Genomic DNA, 22781 nt, shown 5'->3' on the forward strand with positions numbered 1-22781 from the left:
GGGAGGGGGGAGGGTGGAGGATGGGAAAGGCAGCGGAGCACAACAGACACTAGGATGGCAATTTGTAAATCAATGGATGTGTAACTGATGTGATTCTGCAATCTGTGTATGGGGTGAAGGTGGGAGTTCATAACCCACTTGAATCAAAGTGTGGAATATGATATGTCAAGAAATTTGTAATGTTTTGAACAACCCACAATAAAAAATTAAAAAAAAAAAAAAAGAATTATTGACGACTCAAAGAACTTTTGTTTTCTTTGAGTTATGTCTATCAATTTTCATTTTAGAAATTTTTTAAAATGCATTAATTTAAAAATGATAATTTATTATGTGTTAAATAAGGTATTATTATGAAAAGTAACTATGCTTTTACAAAATAATGGAAAGAGTGGCAGTTAGCTGTATGTAAATTCTGTGAACGTCTGGCTCAATAGAAGACAACTGATTTCCATTGCTAATTCTGCATTTAATCTATTACAACATCACATATCATGCAGCCTTTGGAAAATTCCAGTGTAAACAGAATGAGAATAAAAAGGCAAAAAACACTTTAGTATTAATATGAAAATAGCTTTAACCTTGTGGACCCTTTAAAAGGGTCTTTGAAGTCCCTGAGACGCCTGGACCACACTGAGAACCTCTGATCTAGATAATCCCAAGTGCTCAGGGGCCACTGGAAAAGCATTAAACTTAGCATTGAAACATCCAGGGGAGCTTTGGTGGAGGAAACTGCAACCAAGCTGATCCCTGGCAGATAAGTCTCAGTAATTCAGAAAAAGAATAAAGAGGACTGGGAGGAACAGAGAAGAACATTCCCAGCAAATAAAGCCCAAGAGAGAACAAACAGTTTGTTCTGAGAACTCTTAGCTTGAGCATGGCTAACACTCTGCAGGTGAACAGGAAAGCAATGAAAACTTAGGTTGGAGAAACTGGCCAAGAGCCAGGCCATATTTGACATGTTCTGGAGTTTGGACATCATGCTGAAGACAATGGGAAGCTGCTGAAATTTTGAAGCAGGGGAATGAGAGAATTTGATTGCCATCTTTGAATACTCACTCTGGCTGCAGTGCAAAGAAGAGATTTCCAGTTGTAAGGCTGGGAGCAAAGAAGCCAATTAAAAGGCTGTTATAGCATTCTATGAAGAACTTCATGAGGCTAGAGTAGTGCAGCGTCAGTGGATATGGAGAGAATATACCAAGATACAGAGAGTGCTTGAGAGGAGAATGGACAAGACCAGTTGAATAGGATATATGAGAAAGATGTTAGAACCTGAGATGACTTTCAACATTCCCAGAAAGAAGCAATAAGAAGTTCAGAAGGAGGAATTATCTGAAGGAAAATCATGAACATGATATTAGATATCATGAATTTGGTTTTGTGATTCACTAAAAGCATCCAATGAGGTGGCTGATAGTATGAGCCAGTAACTCACGAGCACGACTTAGTCTGAGAAGGCAACAATAGCAGGACACTGGAGACATGGATGCATTCATCTTCCTCTACCCCAGCCCCTCTCTCCATTGTCTGTCTCTGTTCTGGCTGTGTCTCAAAATCAGTTGTGAAATTTTTAAACATTAAGTGAATTCAGAGAAGAGAAATCTCTTCAAAGACTATCAGGGCTACAAAGATAAAGAGACAACACCAGGAATATTTTAGTATTGATGTTATAGGGTGGGGAGTTCTTGCAGCTCCTTTGTGACAAACTTGCAATATCTGGTAAACCTGGAGATGGGATGTTGTAATAGGAAGTGTTCTGGACTGGAGAGACAGGTTTCAGTTGTAAAATGAAGGTATTGAGCTATTGTTTTTTCATGTCTTTCTGATTGTTAACATGTATGGTTCTTGCATATATAACCTCCTTCAAAGTCAGAGATGTTCAGATGATTTACCTTCTTCCTTCTAGTTAGACAAGTGACTGATCTTTTAGGTCTTCCTTATACCCTCTCAGTGTCTTCTAATCTGCTCACCCTATATATCCTTTATGATCCACTCAAATGCTCCACTCCAACAAGCCATCTCAATTTCTGCTACTTTTGAAGTACATTTTCTTAATCTTTCCATACTTAGCAGTCAGTAGTTTCAGGGACAGTTCTAAATCTATTAGAGGTCTTTCCCTTTTCCTCACATAATATACTATGACCCTCCCTCTGGTTAAAATTAGCTATGGGAATGATTATTTATAAGCATGTAATTGTAAATGAATATTTCAAATATGTGTAAATACAAATTATATATAATTACACATTATTTATAAGGTTATGTGTGACAATATTATAAATCAGAATATTGTTTGATTTGGCTGAACTTACATTCATAGCATAAATTCCCCTACATAAACTTCCTAAGATGTCATAGCAGTGCACCAACTAAAATTATTAAGCCAATTAGAGAAGAATTATCTCTAGTATAATACAAGAATCATCTGTCAAGGCTGGAGGCTCAGAGTTTAACAAAGAAGAGGGCACAGGAACCTCCAGAGGAGGCCATTACAGGTCCCAAGAAGGGGAAAGGGTGACCTTGACCATTGTGGATAGGTTTATATAGAAGTCTGAGGGAGTTGACTGAAGGTGAGAAGAAAAACAGGGTGCGGGCATTTTTATCTCAAAATACCCCAATCATCTATATACAGCAGCTGCTAAAACTGGACTCCTCCTTTCCCACAGCAGCAACCACCACCATAAGAGCTAACATTTATCAAATGGTTATTAAATGCCTGGTACTATTCTATGTTCTTTATACATTTTAATACATTTAGTCATCACAACTCTATGTGATGGATAAGGCTTTTTAAATTCTGTTTTGCAGAAGATGAAACCAGAACACAGAGAGGTCAAGTCACTTTCTCAAAATAACACAGGTGATAAGCCCAACAGAGGTGGATGAGCTAGGCCTTGGTTTAGACAATATGGTTCCATAGCCCACATTCTTTGCCACCCTGCTTCCCAACCATCCAGCACCAAAGAAGCTTCCTCACCCATTAATATACATTGCTCTAGAATTCTCTTCCTAGGGAATTATTTTTTCTTTGTCAAAAAGCTCCATCTATTCCTTTTCTGAATATTCATCTTTTTGGTACCTTGAATAAGTGTCTTTCTTGGAGTCCTTTCCAGACATATTTCCCAAGATAAAAGTGTGTCAGAGAAAAAAGTAGGTCCTGCATCCCATTAAGACCCTGCTTAATAATTGTCTCTTAAATACGATGGCATGCACGAAACAGCATGAAACTTGAGATGTAGTGAGGATAAGATAAAACAGCTTTAGTGAAACTTTATTTTGGAATAGTAGTCTTCTCTAAACTATAGAAAATAAAAAACTAAACTACTGTTATTGAACTTGTCATCTTTGTTTTGGGGCTTAAGGAAAAAGAAAAAGAATACTAGATTGCCAATTGTGACATATGCTTGCGCTCTGCCTGCCTGCTCCCCACCCCCACACACATACATTCATAAAATGTAGTTCTAAGTTCTCAGGGGGGAAAAAAAACAAAACAGAATTTCAGAATACCACCTATAAGTGATACCTTTGCTGTGTGATTTTCTTAAAGTTTTAAAAAGATAAAATACTAATAATTTCCTTTATTCCTAGATAAAGCATGAAGGCCAGTGGTAAAGCGGCTAGCTTCCTAAGAAGGAAAATACTAAGCCTTATCAACCTGAAGAATGTAAGGCATGAAGGCCTGAGTTCACAAGCAGCACTTTTCCTGGATAAAGTTGCTTATTCACCATGCAAAAATCCAGACCAGTCATCTTTAGATAGTAAGATCAGCCTCAGACATGATCTGACATCATGAATGCCCTTGACAGAGAACCCACATTCTTGGAATGTATTTCCCCATGTTGTCTGAATATAGGACAAGCAGCAGTGCTGATGGGTAATTTTATAACATCAAAATGCCAAATCCACCAAGATGAATGTTTCCAATCTGCTTTATTTAACTGAACTTAACTTGCCATAAATTCAGACTAATCCATAATCTAATTCTTACTGGGTTACTCACTTGTTTACTGTCACCACTGGTCCTGGTCTTTTGGTATCTTATAAACCCTAACCAGGCCCCAAATTCCTCTAGCATATCTGGTTCTTGTCATATTACAGTACTAAGAATGCAGCATGAATAGTTTCATACCTCCAGGCTCGTTAATGTCTCAACCTCACATTCGCTTACCATTAAGAATCTTCTAAGGGGAATTCATGCAGAATTCCATGGAACATAAAGCTATCCATGTTGTAGTGATATAGTCCAATGAGTATTTTATAGAAAAATCACTGCTTTTGTTAATTATTCCTCATACTCAGTCTCACATAAAAGTTCAGAATTAAGAAGTATTTATTGATCAAGCAATGTGATTCCTTTATTGTTTATTACTTAAAACTGAGGCTTGAAAGACTGTTCCAAGGCTACAATGATACTTAGGGGCAGAATTAAGGTTCTTATTCTAGTTCTTTTCAATATAATTGATGCTAGTTCCCTAGATTCATAGAAAATGTCACAATGGTGATAAAACTAATATTTATGTAAATTTTAAAGTCTACAATGAGCCTTTGCTCTTTGTAATTTCACATAGTTGTTGTAATGACATGACAAACATAAATAAAATTTTGAAAACTATAAGGCTTATATAGTAAACTTTAAGTGACTTATTCATGTTTTCATAATTAAGCCCCAAATTCCTGTCTTCAAGTCCTATACCCTTAGATAAGTTAAAAACTTCGTTCCTCATTGGTAAAATGTAAACATAACATGTCTGCATCAAGGAGGGATTTTTTTGAAAAGTCAATGTGATAGAGTATTAAATGAATAAACTCCTAAGCATTTTGTCTAATGCATTGAAAGTAGAAAATAAGTGCCAAGATTTCCTTTTGGTTTTTCATTATATTTCCAATACATCCCACCAGGGATAACAAGTTATGACCTTAAGCCTAAAGATAAATAATAATTCACCAATTTCCTAAGAATTATTTTATTTTAATTTAAAAATGCAGGACTGAGTTTATCCCTTTTTGAGATTTTTCATCACCGTAGAACTGTTTGTTATCAAATGCAATTAGGCACTGTTATCACATTTACACAATATGTTATTGAGTCATAGCCCTTACACGCTAAGAACATCACAAAGAATTTGATATTTTCATTGAGATATTTAAAACTGCACACAAAGAAGCAGACCATCTTGCCCATAAATTTCAGGGCAAAAACCAGATGCAGTGATCAGATTCAGCCTCACGGTGGAGCTAAATCATCACTGATAAAGCCTTCTAGATCCAGTGAAGGCTTTGCAGAAACAAAACTGACAATGGAATGAAAAGAAGGCTTTGCTGTGTTAACCAAGAAGGCATTGCTTTGGATCCCTGTGGTTCTTTTCAACCAACCTTGAACAATGACTTGACATACTCAGAAAAATCTATTAGCAATGTTAATTCACAATATTTTTTCCTGGCATTGCAACAAACAAAAGATACACAAAACATTTTTTTTAATTATTCTTAAAAAGAATTTTATAGGCTTGTCTTTAAAAATGTTATGCTGACTTAGAATTCTCAACTTGGATTTGGGCCACAGAATTTGCATGTAAGATAACATTTACCTTTCTCCCAGTTACTGTGTATCTTCATTTCATGTGTCCCTTGGAACATTTCATCTCCTAGTCCCCAAATTTTAACTTGAAATCTCAATTCTTTAGACTTTCTTCCATTCTCTTATTTTAAAACAGGCACAAAATTTTATTAATTTATCTAACATCTCTTTATTCAGTCTGCTTCCAGAAGCACAGTTCAGACCCTTTTACCACACAGTCCGGACTATAGCAATAACCTTCAAAATTAGACTTAGAGGACTAGCTCCCAACCTTGACTGCACAATGCAATTGCCTGAAGAGCACATTTAATTGCCCTGGGGTGGAGTCAGAGGCTGAGACTTTTTTAAAAGCTCTCTGGTGATTATAATAAGCAGCCACAGTTGAGAACCACTGCTTAGAGGTGCATCCAGCCAGCATACCATGACCAGATTAACCTTCTTAAACTATCAACTCTCTAAACCAAAACTTTTATGTAGCTTCCTATTAAAAGGTTGAAAATTAGTGACTTAAAGGTCAAATGTATTCTATAGGTGTGTTTTGTTAGGCCTGTTTAAAATTGTTCAGACTCAACATTTAAAAATTGGGAGATGTCACATAAAACCCAGATTTTCTAGTTCTTTTTTAAAAGCTGCAAGATCTTGCCAAATAGGCCCACAATCCTGTGCAACTTTCATCTAAAGCTGAGCAGTGGCTGCCCTTTAGGCATGTCAAACATCCTCCAGTTGATTCGGTCCATTGCTTCCCTTTTACATCTGGTTATATAATTTCTATCATCTGCCTGGCCTTTTAGAGTCCTTTTAGTTTGTAATCCTGGTCTAGAAGATAAACTTCTAACTCAATGACACATTCACTCACTCATTCACTTATATACTCACTCATGAATTCATGAGATAATTATTTTGTGGCTTTGCTATGCAAATACTTGGAATTCAAAGACCCTATTTTGGCCCAATTCTTTCTAGCTTTATATTCCCCTTCCTTTTAACAAACTTTATTCTAATCAGAAGTTAGTTTAAGAGACATTCTCCTCCCAATATTCATAACCTAGTGGTTCATTCCAAAACTCCTTTGCAGTTAGGTGATGACATATGACAATGCCTGGCCAATAGGATGTCAGTAAAAGTGAAGTTGTATGAAACTTCCATGTTATAACCGCAGAGAAGAAGTTGGCTCCCCTCTATTCCTCCTTCTCATGAGCTGGAATGCAGAATGGTATAGTGAGCATCAGGGAAAAGAAACCTGGATCTCTAGTTGTCGTCTGTCTTCTCTGGACTGTCTGTCTCTTGTTAAGTGAGAAAGAGACTTCTATCTTACTGCACTTTGGGTTTTTGTGGGTTTTTTTTTTTTAATTTTTAATAGAAGCTTAGTTTGCTCTCTAAAACACAGAATCTCTTACTACTTCCTAAATATACCTTGTTTATTTTTGCCCTCAACCTTAGTCTGTGTCAAAGCTTGTATCACTCATATTCCTTCTCCTCATCTCTGCTATATAAATTCTACTCATTATTCAAGGCCCAGCTCAAGTACTCCCTCCTCTGTGAGGCTTGCTCTAGCTACACTTGTTTTCCTTCCTTTGTTCTATCTCATATGACTTTCCCTTGGCATTTATCAAACATTATCTTATGTAAGAACATAGAAACTTGAATTATGTTGCCATATCTACAAGCTCCAAGCCCAGAATCTAAAACAAAATTTCTGGTTATGCACAGTTGAAATAAAAAGAGTATTCAGAGTCCTCCAGTATTCCACTTTTGCTGAATGATCATCCACATTGTCAATTCACGTTCAATCTGTGATCCTTTAGGATTCTCGAATCTTCTGATTATAATTACAAAGCTGAGTCTGGTCAATATTTTACGAATGTAGCTTTTTACCTGATATTTAAGCTGGATTCTAGTTTTCTATCTTTTATCTAATCAACTCCTTGACTTTCTGGATCCTTATTTCTAAGTTTGAATGGTGTTAGAGAGCCAACTCCTATTGTTCTCATATTGAGAATCTGAAAGTATCTAGGACAACATTAGAGGGATAAAGAAGAAGATATTCTCAGGGGAAATTTGTGAAAGAAACTGAAAGCTAAGTCCAGAAGAAGAATAAAGAAAAAAGAATGGGAGAGAAAATGGAAAGAAAATGTGAAGATTCAAAATGCTTCCAATCCAATAGGGTGCTCATAAGAGATCATTATCTACACCTAAGAGAACTGCCACTCCACTCACACAAGAAAAACTAGTATGTAGTTGGTATAAGGGAAATATCAAGCAAATGAGAATTGAATTTATTGCAAAACTTACCAGTAAATTTCTCTGTGAGTGAATAAAGATAAAATTGTGTTTCAAATAGGACTTATTCAAATCTCCAGGCAAGTAAATAATGTCCATACAGGACTTTTAAAAATGAGCGACCCTCAGTATTTTTTTTTTTTTAGGAGACAAAGTCCAGAAGATGACCTAGCTCTAACCTTGAAGCTGTGCCCTATCCCATAAGAAAGCCCGGGGTGAGTCCTCAAAAACAGAAGAAGTAACCATAACCACACTGAGATATAATCAAAGAGAACACAAAAGCCCCAGACTATAAAACTATTAGGAGAAAAATTTCATGCTGTTAGATTTAGCAGTGATTTCTTGGATATGGAAACAAAAGCAAAAATAAACAAATAAGACTACATTTAATCTAAAATATTTTATGTATCAAAGGACACAATCAATAGAGCAAAAGGAAATTTACAGAATGGAAGAAAATATCTGCAAATCATGCACATGTGTGCACATATATACATATTATGATTTTTATTAAAATTATAAAAATTTTATGATTTTATGTTCTCCTATTTCTTTATTATTCTTCTGGACTGAATTTTCAGTTTCTTTCACATACACACATATGTATGATTTGCACATCATATATATATGAACAAGGTGTTAACATTTAGACTCTATAATGAACTCCTATAACTCAATAACAAAAAAAAAATCAAACAACTCTATTAAAAAATGGACAAAAGACAAGAATAAGATGATATGCAAATTCCTCCAAAAGATGATATACAAATTGCCAACAAGTATATTAAAATACACTCAAATCAGAGAAATACAAATCAAAATTACAATTAAATATCATGTCATATCCATTAGAATGGCTAATATAAACAAAAATACCAAGCTGGGAGTGGAGGCACATGCCCATAGTGCTAGCTACTCAGGAGGCTGAGACAGGAAGTTTCCTTGAGTCCAAGAGTTTGAGGACAGCCTGGGCAACATAGGGAGACTCTGTCTCAAAAAACAAAATAAGACCAAACAAAAATTAAAAACATAAAGTAACAAATAGTTAAAGTATGTGAAGAAATCCTTGTGGCCTTTTTTTTTTTTTTTTTTTTTTTTTGGTGCTGGGAATTGAACCCAGGGGCACTTAATCACTGAGCCAAATCTCCACCCCTTTTTGTATTTTATTTAGATACAGGGTCTCCCTAAGTTGCTTAGGACCTCACTAGGTTGCTGAAGCTGGCTTTGAACTTGTCATCCTCCTGCCCCAGCCTCCCAAGTCGCTGTGATTATAGGCAGGCACCACCATGCTCAGTCCCTGTGTACTCTCTTAATGGAATTGTAAAATGATGTAAGACAGATGTTTCTCAAAAAACTTAACTAGATTATCATATGGCCCAGCAATTCTACTTCTGGGTACATACTCCAAAGAAATGGAAGGAGGATCTCAAAGAGATATGTGCGTATAAATGTTTGTAGCATCCTATTTTTACAGTGATAGATAAGAGATAAAAGCAACCCAAATATCTATCAACAGATAAATGGATAAAAAATTAAAATGTGGTATACACATACAAAGAAATATTATTCAGCCTTAAAAAGAAGGAAGCCCTGTTATATATCATACCAAATAGGGATGAAACTTGAGGACATCATGCTAAGTGAAATAAACCAGTCACAAAAAGACAAATACTGTCTTGATTCCACTTATACAAGATACTTAGAGCAATCAAAATCATACAGACAAAAGTAGAATGGTTATTACTAGGGACAAAAGAGAAAGAGTTTTGTTTAAGGGAACAGAATTTCAGATTTGCAGCATGAAAAAGTTCTGAGGATCTATTTTATAACAATATGAATATACTTAACACTACAGAAATGTATGCTTAAAATGGTTAAGATGGTAAATTTTATGCTATGTGGGATTTATTTTTACCACAATAAAGAAGAAATAAAAGGAAGGAAAGGAAAGGGAAAGGAAACAAAACTCAGAACAGCATATTTTTTTTATGACTGTCACCTTCATGGTAGTGTCATTGTAAAATCAAAATGAAGATAGAAAGACAGCATAGGTTCTGCCTGGACCCATTTTACTATAGGAAAAGAAATGTAAAAATCAGTGCCAAGTGAATCTCATACAAAACCTCCTCTCCATTGATGTTACACTGGGTCCACCACTTTCCAGCTTTCTCTCTAGGCAGGAGCAATGATGGCAACCTTGGTGCCACTACTACAAAATCAGAAAAAGACTTGATTACATAGTCCAGTTACAAAGAGTAAGCATTCTGTTAAGTACTGGCTGCACTGAATCCAAAATAATTTATGTGCAATGACATCCCCAGCTGGCAGCAAAGAAGTTTTTAGAATTGGGTTATAGATGTTTCTAGGACAAAATGCAACAATAGCTGAGTCACTGAGCCATAGCTGAGATGCCATAAGCTGGCATGTGAAGACATTTACATCTCTGTGGAGAAATGGGTTCAGCTATGCCATGTACCTAACAATGATAGCACTGATTCCAATCTAATGGAGTCCTATTTCCAGGACAAGTTTTGAGAATTTAGTGTGAGCAGGAAGCCCACGATGCAAGAAGTAGATCTTGCACTATATCCCAAAGGACAGACCTGAAATGCTTCACTGAGGTACACTTCCTGGCACTGCACTCTGCCAGCCCTCCTGGGAATCATATAGCTATTAACCTAGCATCAATAATTTCCTACTTTGTCCAAGTGGCTACTTATCAGGCAGTTGATTTCTATTCATGTCATGAAGAAGAATCCACACTGTTCCTTTACTCAATCTAGAGGTGGTCTATGGGTTTTATAAACAAATTTTATCTGCATATATGATTATTGTCTGAATTCCCTGGCATTTGAATTTATCTCTAGGAGAAAATCCAAGTCACTTTTGGCATCTCAGTTGTAATCCCACCCCTCACACTTAGCAGCTGTGTGACAAGTAATTTGCATTCAAACCTTAGATTCTTAAATGGGGTCAATAACAGATCTTCCATAAGATTATTGTCTAAATTAATTAAAATAATCTACTCAGAACCTGTACATAAAAGATGCTGATCAGAAATTATTTCCTCTTCTTCTGCCTTAATCAAGAACAGGGGTCAGTGGTTATTCTCTAGTCTTTGCAGGCTACACAGTTCCTGTCATAACTACTCAAATCTGTCATCACACGACAAAAGCCTGCATAGACGATGAGCACACTGTGTTCCAATAAAACATTATTTTAGAAAGCAGACAGTATGCTAGATCTGGCCCACAGTCTATAGTTTGCTAACCCCTATTAGTGATAACATCTATGTCTAGGTATCACACTAAGTTAATTTTTCACCGTTCTGTTAGATTTCATCTGCTCCAGATATGTCCTGCTCTCCTTTCTCCTCATTGCTTTTGTTCTATTCCTTAACTATATCAGGACAGATGAGTCTAGTTCAATGGCTTGCCTCTTCTTTTTTCACTTTTATGTATTGAGAGACTCCCATTGGTACTCAAACCCAAGATGCTCAATTAACTTATCCACACCACAGATTCTGAGTAAATCAGCCACCATTGAACAAAATCCCCTCAATCCTCACAGAGAAATCAGAAAATGGCCCTTTCCTTGGAAACTGACAGTTTACAGAGGAGCTTTCATTTGTGGGGAAGGAAAGACTGCAACTTATTTCCTGGTTTTAAAATTTTTGATTCACAAATATGTTTACATTTGCTTGTATGTGTGTAAACTTCTTAAAGGACATAAGATTAAAAACAGCAATTAATACCTATGGCGGGGTCAGAACTCAAGAAGGAGGATAGGGATGAGAAATAGATTTACTGGGTATCTTTTAATGTCTATGTTTTAAAATTATGTGAATACGTTATCTGTTCAAATTTTTAATTTCCTAATGAATAAAGGATACATACTTAAAATAAATATTTCAAATTAATGAAACCAACCAATGAAAGACACAAACATGAGAGATAGGAGGTGATAGGAAACTGTTAGGTACCTAAAACATGTAGTCACCAATCCCAGCTGTTATCCTAAGGAATTCTACCGCAGTCCTCAAAAGTCCCACTTTGTTAGTGGGCTTTTATGTACCTTCTGCCTTCTGCTCTGATGACTCAGAGAAGACAGGGTAGAACATTTAGGGAGTGGCAAGAGGAAAATATGTACCACTCTCCATTTGATAGAGTAGAACCAGAAGAAGGATATATTCAGTATTTTTTTTAATGTCAGGCTATAATCCTTCCCATGTGTTCCATACACTCTCCTTTCTAGTCTCAGTGTGTACCCACCTATACACTCCAGCCATTTTGAACTTTCTTGCTACTTCTTACTTTAAACAAGATTTAGTTAAAAAAAAAAAAACTTTCATTGTGTCTTATTTTGAACTACCATCCTTTGTTTCATGCTGCTTTCATAACCAAATTATTGAGCTGTTAGGAATAAATTTTTCTCATTTTTCAAACATCTATACTCCAGCTTCTACCTCCACTCCTCCATTAAGTCAATTTTTCTTTAAGGTCCTCATGGACTCTTTCAAACAAATCTAAAGGCTATTGTATTTTTCTTTCTTAGTCCTTATTCTTTTTGATCTCCCTTTTGAAAGGAACAATGCTGATGTCCACCTTATTAAATATCTCTTTCTCCTATTTACTTAAACACTGGAGGATTTTCTCTATCCTTTCCTGATCCCCACAAATGAGCTTCTTCCTTATCTTGCCTTATCTGTGGGCTACAACTTGAATCTCAGTCTTTTTCTTTTCTCTATTTATCCTCATTCTTTTACATAATTCACCTATTCTCAAATATTTAACTAGTAGAGAGAATAAAGTAGATGGGGGCCCAAAGCAGGCTCTGTGCTTCTTTAGCTGTGCTACTTAAGAAAAGCACTTTCATTTGTCTGAACTCAGTTTCCTCCATTCCAAGATGGAATTTTTTTTCATTCATTCAATAGTCTCCACTGACTGCATATTATATGCCAGACACTGTTCTAAGTACATGAAATTCACTAGCAAAATAAACTGTTAATATCCCTGCCATTATGGAGCTCCCATTCTAATGGGGGAGATGAAACAAATGCAATAAAAATACTACATAAGAAATGACATAAAAGAAAAAAAATGTGATAAGAGATTTAAAAAGCGGGTTATATACCTTTTTAAAATAATAGGTGCTGGGAATGTGGCTCTGTGGTAGTGTTAGTGTCACTTGTGAGGCCCTGACTTCAATCCCCAGTCCCCAGAATCACAAAAGAAAGGCAGTCAGGCAGGCAGGGAGGGGAAGGGGAAGAGAAGTAGGGAGGGGAGAGGATGGGAGAGGGAAGTTGGGTGGGGGGAGGTCAGATGGTCAGGTTTCTCTGAGAAAGTAATTTCTGATCAAAGACTCAGAAGAGATGGAGGAATCAGAAATTAGGGCATCTAATGGAAAAATTAGACTGTAGTCAGGGGAAACTGATACCTCTACACTAGGTACCATCACAGCTATACCATAAAGAAGCATGCCCAGAATTTTCTAGGAACAACAGAAGCCAGTGGAAATGGAGTGAAATGGGGAAAAGCAGTTGGAAATAAGGTCAAAGAGGAAATTAGGAGACCACTCCATGTAGGACCTCTAAGTGCACTGGTAGAAGTTGCTGCATTTTAAGCGGAGAATGACATCATCCGATTTATATTTTAAAAGTATCATTCTGGCTGCCATGTTGGGATTAGACTGAAAGAGGAATAGAATAGAAGCAAAGAAACCAGCTAGGAGGTTTCCACAGTAATCTAGGCAAGAGGAGAGACTGACTTCTAGGACCAGAGTAGGAAAACCAGAAGGAGAGAGAAGTGGTCAATTTAGGATTTTTTTAAAACCTTGGGGACTGAATTAAAGCAAGATATAATCCATGATTTTATAAATCATGTCCACCTTATTAAATATCTCTTTCTCCTATTTTATAGTTATGTCAAAATGTATTCTATTGTCAGTATAACTAAAAAGAGCCAATAAAAATAAAATAAAATAAAAACCTACTTTTTCAGGATTATTAAAAGAATCCTACGATAGAATTATCATAGGCAATTCTATTATAGGACTGAGATGTTAAGTGATATTGTACAGAGATGTTAAGTAATATTGTCTCTTAAATTCTGCAAGAAGAATAAGTTCTCTAGGTCACTATTTGGAAGAGACCAAATCTAGGGTGTGATATTCAAGTTCAGTTGACTAGGGGTTGGCAGCTACCGTCACTACTTCAGCAATGAGTGAGTGAAGGGAGGCTGAGCTGAGGAAGGAACTTAATCTTATTGCCTTCCTTTACCTCATATCCCAACCAGTATAGTATTTCTGATTACCTACAGACACTTCTTCTTAAAGGCTTTACCATATACTCACCTTATATACACAGTTTTTAAAAAGTATCTATCCCATCTCTTCCTTAAACTAGCTACCAATCTAAATATTTCCATCTATCAGTCCCCAGATGCTGAAAACTTAGCTTTCATTTTTGTAGAACTATAGAATTAGAGCATGCTACCATTGGAAGTTGATAGCACAGCCATCACTTGGTAAAAACATCTCTTTTTATAAAAGAAGAAACAAAACTCAGAAAGAAGTATGACTAGCTGGGGCCACCCCAGGCTTTAATGACTAGACAAGGCCTGGAACCAGTTTTCTATATCCTGTTTACTTCCTTGTCAATGCCTCCTTGTTCAGTCTATATCACATCAGTCCCTGAGTTTTTCCACCTCAGGCTGATATCTCCACACCACCAGAGCTACCAGGCACTATCATTATTGCCAATTAAACCTTCCAGAAAGATCATTGGAGGTCATGGCCTACACTGCTTTAGTATGCTGGCTTTGGCTTCAAATACTGACTTTGCACCTAATAGTTGTGAGGACTTGAGCAAGTTTCCTAACATATGCTGCCTTAGTTTCTTCATATGAAAAATTCCTATATTCTACAACTTAAATAGAATGAGACATGTAAATATCCAGTACAAGCAAACACAAAATAAGGGATCAAAAAGCACTATTTGTTATGGCTTGTATTACCACTCTCATTCCCTTTCAGAGAAGTTGTTGATGCCTGGTAAACAAATATTAATTGCCTTAGTGCGACCTTCAGGGTCTTACTACAACCAGGTCTATTACAGGTATGGAAACTTTTGTTGTTCTCTAATCACAGACCTTCCAATTGGGACAGCTGTCTTTGCACTCCCACATCCATTCTAATTCCCATTCTAATTTCTGCATTTTAGCTTATGCTGTTCCTCCCTGACATGCCTAATTTCCTTTTTCTTATCTGTCTAAATCTTGAATATCCTTCAAAGCCCCATACAGTGTAGCGCTGTATAAGAATACTCCAGGCAAATTCTAGCTCCACTGACATTACTTCTCTTCCATACTACATTGTTTACATTTAGTACATATTAACCACTTCTTTATGGAGAGGCATGACAGCATTTAGTCAATGGTGTGGGATCTACAGAAGACTTCCTCAGTCTCCTCATCCATAAAATGGGGTTAATATTAGAATTGTTGTGATGAGTAGATATATAAATATATGATTTGTATTAATTAGTATTATGTTATGATTATTGTATATTTATGTTAACTCTTCCCTCTTTCTTTTAAGAACCTGCTTTTACTCCCAGTTATTCTGTCCATACTCTTTAACCCGGGTCTAGCATAACACTGGTCTCAGAATAGTGTTCAACAATGAATGAATGTGAAAAACTGGGAATAGCAGCCACAAACCAACCATTGGGTTTTACTAATCTTCTCTATCAAATATGGATGGCTTCTAAACACTGTTCTCCTATAATTTTATAATTGCCTGGTGAAGGAGAAACTCTAACCTCTTTCAGGGAGGCAACACGATGTAAAGAAGAAAACTGGATGGAGACTCAGAAGACATGGTTTATGTCTCAGTTCCCAAGCAAAAGGTTCAGTGTGTCTGTCTGGCTATCTATCTGTCCAACTATTTCAGCTTAGGGAAAACAACTTGAGCTTACTATTTTCATCAATATAAATGGAGAATGCTCTGGCATTACCTGCCTGCTTCACATAACAGCTGAGAAGATCAAGTAAAAAACTCATCTGGAAGAGCTTTATACACAGTAAAATGCTATACAAATGATATAAGGCATACTTATTTATGTCACTGAACAAGAAACCATAAGAACGATCAAATTGAATGAATTTATTTCCAGTGAAGTTCTGGAGAAAGGGCTATTGCCACAATAATCAGAGTGAATCTTTCTGGCTCAGCTGTCTCTTAAAAAATCAACTCAAAACTTGAATCATGGAGCTCAGCCTTGAGAATTTTGATAAGCCTATCCTCAAAGATTTTATCACATCTAACAATTCATTCAAAAAGTACAGATTTACCCAAAATATCAATTCCCCAGATGGCAGGGTCATAAAACCAAAGGTCTCACCAAGGATGGAGAATAAAGAAAAACAAAGATTCCTGATAAATTTCAACTGTGTGGTCTATTTCAACAGAAAATTACTAGAGATGGGGAAGCTATTCTGGGGTCAGAACAAATTAATCAAAAAGTACTTAAGATAACTGGAATATTCTATTCATATATTCCTGAGATACTTATATATGTATAGCTATTGTCTTATTTTATTTTGTTATATCCAGGGAGTCTACCATTCATCAGGAACCGTGTTAAGTTTGAGCAGTATCAATAGAGAATTCTATACCAGGCAGGGACTCATCAAGCCAACACATTGACAAGGGCAGTTCCAAGTGATACAAATGTCACAATGTAGTGATCATTGTGCCTTTTTCTTTCTTTCTTTGGGGAATTGGTTATCAAAAACAATAATACACTTGATAATGAATTGGGGCGAAATTGACTTTTTCCCAGCATTACTTCCAAAAATCAGGTAAGAAATCATTCAGATTAAGACCACCTTACCTCTATTTTTTCCCATATGGCTTCATAGTTGTCTTGGTGTTGAATATCTTGCATTAGTTTCTCAATTAAAGCTGATTTTGTGGTGGAATGGCTCTCATTTTTCTCAGAGGATGAAGCTGTCTCTGATTTCTCATCAATTAATTTTTTCATGCCAGAAAGAGGCATGCACAGCTCCTCATCAGAAAGAATGTCACTCAGTGGCCCAGATTCAATGCTTTCCCCGAGGGAAGATGCTATGTCACTGGATGAGCTGGGAGACACTCTGCCTAGCCTTGTGTGTTTTTTCTTGACATGGTATGTTGGGTACATCTCAGAATCTGAATTCATTTCAGACAGTTCCCAGTCATCAATATTCTGAATGATTTCTCCTCTGGGTTTCTGAGGCAGAAGTTTTGTTAGCTTTTCCAGCTTCAAAGCTAACACTTCTGTCTGCTTAAGGTGAGAGGGTAGTGCTAGATATTCATCAGAGCCATACCAGGCCTCCACAACCTGACCATTCCTGGTAACATGACTTGGGGAGAAGGAGCAATCTTTTTTACTTTCATGTTTTTTAAGAAGGGATACTGGAGACAAAGTATTGTCTGAACCAACAGAAGATTCACTGCTCTGAGTAAAAGGTGGTGAACTGGATATTTCTGACGGCACTGACAATTTGGCATTTTGACTTCTCTGACTGCACGGCTCAACAGAGGATGTGGAAGCAGAATCTGTTTCTGGTCCCTCTATGGCCTTGGAAGTACAAGAAGGCATTCCATTCAGCACTACTGAGCTCCTCATAGTTTCAGTTTGCTTGCCCGAACCAGTGGCCTGTTTCGGTATTCCACTTGGAGGCACATCTTCTGAGGTCTTGGGTGGTTTTTTAAGTCGAAGTTTCTCTTTGTGGCAGTCATTAAGCCTTCCCAGACTGGAAGAGATTTCTTTAATGTGACTTTTGACTATGTTTTCAAGATTCCCAACCCCCACCTTGTACAAGCACTCATAGGACTGGCTGGCAGCAGAAGGGCTGTTGGGGTAGGAAGACTGTAACACTAGGCAAAGCTTAGATCTGTCAGGAGGGTCCACCAATGAAGGAGTGCTTCTACTCATCTCAGGCTTCAGATCAACCATCTTCTTCTTGCCATCACTGCCTTTTAGATCATTCTTTAAAATTTCTTCTTTAAGGAAAAGCCCTCTTTTTGGCAATGTGGGCTGCGTGGGAGAGTCCTCATTATAATTAAAGCAGTCTCTGATGGATCGCTTGGGGGTTGCATTCTCACAAGGAGGAGGCTGTTGGTTCTTTGCGCCAAGATGGGAGGAGGAACTGCATTCTTGCTTCACAGTCTCGGAAGGTGACTGAACAGCATTTGTCAGAGCTTCCCCTGAAGATGGCATACCTGATGTTAAGCCTGGTTGCTCTTTGATTGCACAAGCGCTGTTTTCCTCATGTCCACCTTTGTCCTCTGCTGAGAGAGATACCTGAGACATCTCCTCACTGACTGCTTCACTGCAGCTGGAAGGGACAGGGTCAGCAGCCACTGTGAGTAACCCAACACTTCGGATAAGCTCAGGGAATTCCTTTTCCATCTCACTATAGCTCCAAGAGTCAAAAGGTTTGGTTTTGACCTGGCTAGAGGTCATGTCACCCAGGCCACTGAGCAAATCCTCACTTGGACTATAGTCAGATAGTTCAAATGCAGTAATACCACAATCCAGAGACAAGTAATTCTGAGAACATTTGATAGTTAACTGTCCTGAGTCATCCACTTCCGTTAGAGAATCAAGTCGGCCCTGAAACAGAATGGTAATGGTTTCAGTAAATTCAACATGAATCATACTCAACTGCTGTTCAAATGAAATCTCAGCGCAGGCTGCTATTAAGCTCAGAAATGTATCAGTCTTGACTGCTTCTGTTTTGACATACAAAAATGCCTACTAATCAATTACCTCATTGAATCATAGATCATATCCTGTTCTAAAATATTTGAAGACTTTTATTTCATCTAGAACATAGAGCTATAAGAGAAATGGTCAAGGTCAAGCCCAAAATATCCATTCTTATCTAATTTTCTATTTAAAACTAATATATTAATCCTTTAATATGCATTCATAAGTAAAGCCTTAAGTAATAAAATTTCTGAGAACAAAATAATGTAATAGTAAAATCTCTCTGAGTATGTGTTTTGTTTTTTGTTATCGCTCGCACCAATACCTACCACAATGGTTAGGTCATAGTAGATGCTTAGTAAGTATTTTAAAGTGAAACAATTAATTATATTAAACCAATCATATTAAATACATATTCACAAATCATAAAAAGGTAAACAATTGACATTTCAAATACATAACATAAATAGTTCATGACCAGTTTCTGTTTGGTCCCATGTTTTCAAAGGTACACACAGTTACTCCTGGAGAAAATTAATGAATGTCACAACTTTATCATCTTAGCCCCATCTCCTCCCTCTGCATGCATTTCTCCCCCTCCCCCTAAATCCACCAGTGTATGTTAGATCCTAAATTCCCACTTCCCTTGTTTATAATTCCAGGTAGGCTCATCGATTTGAAACTCCTCCATGCTAGCCAGGCATGGTAATACATGCCTGCATTCCCAGCAACTTGGGAGGCTGAGGCAAGAAGATTGCAAGTTCAAAGTTCAAAGTCAGCCTCAGCAACTTAAGGCTCAAAAAAACTTAAAGAGAATCTTTCTCAAAATAAAAAATAAAAAAGGGCTAAGGATGCAAATCAGTGGTTAAAGAGCCCCTGAATTCAATCTTCAGTACCAAAAATAAAGAAAAGAAACCTCTCCACACTATAAAATAAAAGTGTTTCAACTATTTACTTCAACTGTGTGATTAAAGTTTTTGTCTCATTGCTAATGTAGTTTTTTTTTTCTTTCTTTTTTCTGTGGTTCTGGGGACTGAACTCAGGCCTTGTGCTTGTCATGCAAGCGCTGTCCCACTAAGCTACAACCCCAGCCCCACTAATGTACTTTCTCAGATCACACAGCAAATAGGGAGATTTCTAATTGATGATTTGGGGCAAATGGACCCCTGAAATCCTAATTTGCTTATCATGCTAAGGGACAGTTTGGTCTAATCAAGCCCTTTAGGAAATAAAGGAAGGAAATAGAAAAGTGAAAGTTTATTTTATTCCTGGACCTCTGTTCTGCTGGAGGAATAACTGGGATGAGCCCATTGAAGCCTGATCCTACGTGGTTTCTGGACCCTCTCTCCCTTTCAACCAGGTATCCCGAGACTTGGCCTTGTCAGGATCTTACGTGGGTTTTATTGTTCATTTGCTTGTTTGGGGTTGGGAATGCTCTCTCCCTTCAGACTTTCACTTGCCTTTATCTTCCACTCCTTTCACTCTTAATTCATATCTGGATAATTCAAATAATAATACCAGAAACTTTTAACTTTTTTAAGCCTCAGTTTCCTCATCCATAAATTGGGATGGTTGATTCCTATTATCACCTTTTCACTTAATCCTTAGAACTTTTCTCTGGGCTCTGTACTATTCTTCTGTTTACAAAAGACCCTGGGTCAAAAGAAGGTACAAAAGGAGCCCATGGAGGCTGTCTGACCTAAAGTCCAAGTTCTGAGCATTGGCAATTACTTTAAACTGACATGTCCCCTCTTCTAATTTGTTTTCCACACTGCCACCAATTTTAATCTTTATGAATTGCAAAATTGGTACTGTTATTTCTCTGCTTAAAATTCTTTAGTAGCTTCTTCTTGCTGTTCAGTTAAAAATCCTAACCCTTCCAAGGTCAGGTATGAAAAAGCCTCTTTCATGCCACTTTCCCTTCCACAACTGTACCCAGTCACATTATCCTCCTTATAGTCTGAACATATCATGTTTCCTCCTGTCTCAGGGCCTTTGCTTATGTTATTTCATATCTGGAAAGCTTCCCACCTACACCTCTTAACTCTGATTCTCATTTATCCCCAAGAGTTTAGCTCAGGTTTTTATTCTTCGAGATGTCAAACCATCACTTAACTCAGAATCTTTTATTGTAAGCTCTCAAATCTATACCATTATCCCTTCAAGAATTTATCTCAATGTAAATAAATACTATTGTGATTACTTGACTCATTTGTTTCACACATAGTTTGTAAACACTGTGAGAGTGTAAATCACACATAAAATGGTTGACTGACCAGTGTACTCACAGCATTTAGCAAGAGATCTGTAGAGAGTGAGCACTCAAAGACACCTCTGTTGAATGAGTGAATGATGACATTTTGGGGACGTTTCTCTATTCCTTCATATAACTTATTCCTCTGATTATGTACTTCCAGTTGACTCAAATGATTAAAAGCCCAAGCTTCAGGGTCAAATTCTTGCCCTGGCACTAATTAGCTATGCAACTGAAGGTCAGTAGTTTGATGTTGCTAAGCTTTGTTTCCTTCATCTGAAAAAGGAAATGGTAAGCTATATCACAGGGATGTTGAGAGGCTTAAAGGAGATAACATATGTAAGATATGGTGCTCAATGAGTGGTCACTGTTACTGCTCTTATTATTATTTTTAGTAATAAAATATGATGGGAAAGAAACTTTCTTCAAGATGAGAGTTACCTCTAATACCAAATTACACTGCACAAAGAAAGAAATCAGTTTCAGCTGCCAGTCTCAACAATAATTATCTAAATGGAATTGTGTGACTTTTGAGGTTCATACCTGGACTAGGTTCTTTAAATAACAAATTCAAAAGCAAAAAATACCAAGGAATAAGTTAGCCAATAAATGTCACATTTTTGTGCAATCTGTAAGAGAGTTACAGTGAGATTTGCAATTTAAAACAGGTTGCTCTAGTTTTCTAATGGGATCTAGAGATGATGCTGTGAAGAACAACCTAAATCCTAGTAACCTGGATTAACTGGATGAGGAGAAGGTAAGAGAGGAAAAGAGGTCAGTCTCAAATTAGTGATGAAAGAAAAGAAAAAAGTTTGAAAAATGAGTTATATCTTAATACTTTCAAGTAATTGAAAGACCTGATGGTTAATGAATCCTTGGTAGACTTGCTTTTGTGAATAGATAAGCATACTTTTAAGTTAACATATTAATTGAGGATATTCAAATGAGAACTTGAAGATTTCAGCTTTTTTAAAAAATAGACTGAACATTATCGCTATCTTCATTATAAGTTTATTTTAAAAGACAGGCCTGGTGTGTTTGTAAATAGCACAGCCCCTATTCAAAGTGTCACAAGCATCAAATGAGTTACATATAAATAACAGGACTTTGACTCTATGCTCAAAGGGTTGGTGGGCCTGAACCCTTTTGCTGTCCACGCAATATCTAAGAAGCTGCCCATGGTGATGGAAGAGGGAAGGGCATGTTCACGACTCTCTAATGCTCCTTGTTCTTCACTGGGAATAGAGAAGAAATGGTGCTGCCACCACACCCACAGCTCCTTTGAGCTGCTTAAGGGAGCAGTTAATATTTGACTTTATTTCTTTGGAAAACCCTTGATGAACAGCCCTGGGACACAAACCCTGGGGAGACCCAATGGCATTGGGCCCATTAGATTCTTTCCAAGGAATCTGGAATTTTGATTCAAATTTCCAATCAATCATAAAATGTTGACTCTTGGAGTTCTGAGGCAAGGCAGGGAAGTGTGGTCCTGGGTTCTGGGTCTTCCTTTGTAAAAAAAAAAAAATAAATAAAACAGGTTGCACTTTTTAAAAATCTTTTATTTTGGTTGTTCATTACTCAGAAGTTACTCTTTTACAGAAATAGTATTGTAAGTAATGGTCAAGTCCAAAAATTATTCCATAAGACCTAGTCCAATTATCAACTAATTACAAAATAATTGCAAAATTATTTTCTGTCATTTCTATCATAGTTATTGCATTGTAATACTTACATGAAGTTAAAGAGGCACTAAAGAAAAGTGTTTCTATGATGAGTAGAGAAAAGAAACTCAAAGTTTCTTGAGAGTTCAGGTAACAATTAGACCACTGCAAGTATCAGCCACCAGCCTTTGGACAAACAGGGAACACCATGGCCCTAGGAGTATATTTAGTTCCCATTTTGGTGGTCACAGCACC

The 22781-nt window shown here is 36.9% G+C and overlaps 1 protein-coding gene across 1 annotated transcript in view; it reads right to left on the minus strand.

Annotated features, from left to right (window-relative positions):
• Akap6 (A-kinase anchoring protein 6) overlaps nucleotides 1-22781 on the minus strand; it is a 516193-nt gene that overhangs the window by 265094 nt on the left and 228318 nt on the right. The window contains exon 5 of the mRNA XM_048798442.1: nucleotides 16749-18515. Coding sequence (XP_048654399.1) covers nucleotides 16749-18515 — 1767 coding nt within the window. The remainder of the gene's footprint in view (nucleotides 1-16748; nucleotides 18516-22781) is intronic.

Source organism: Marmota marmota, unplaced genomic scaffold (assembly GCF_001458135.2).
Source record: "Marmota marmota marmota unplaced genomic scaffold, marMar, whole genome shotgun sequence".
Classification (NCBI taxonomy): Eukaryota; Metazoa; Chordata; class Mammalia; order Rodentia; family Sciuridae; genus Marmota; species Marmota marmota.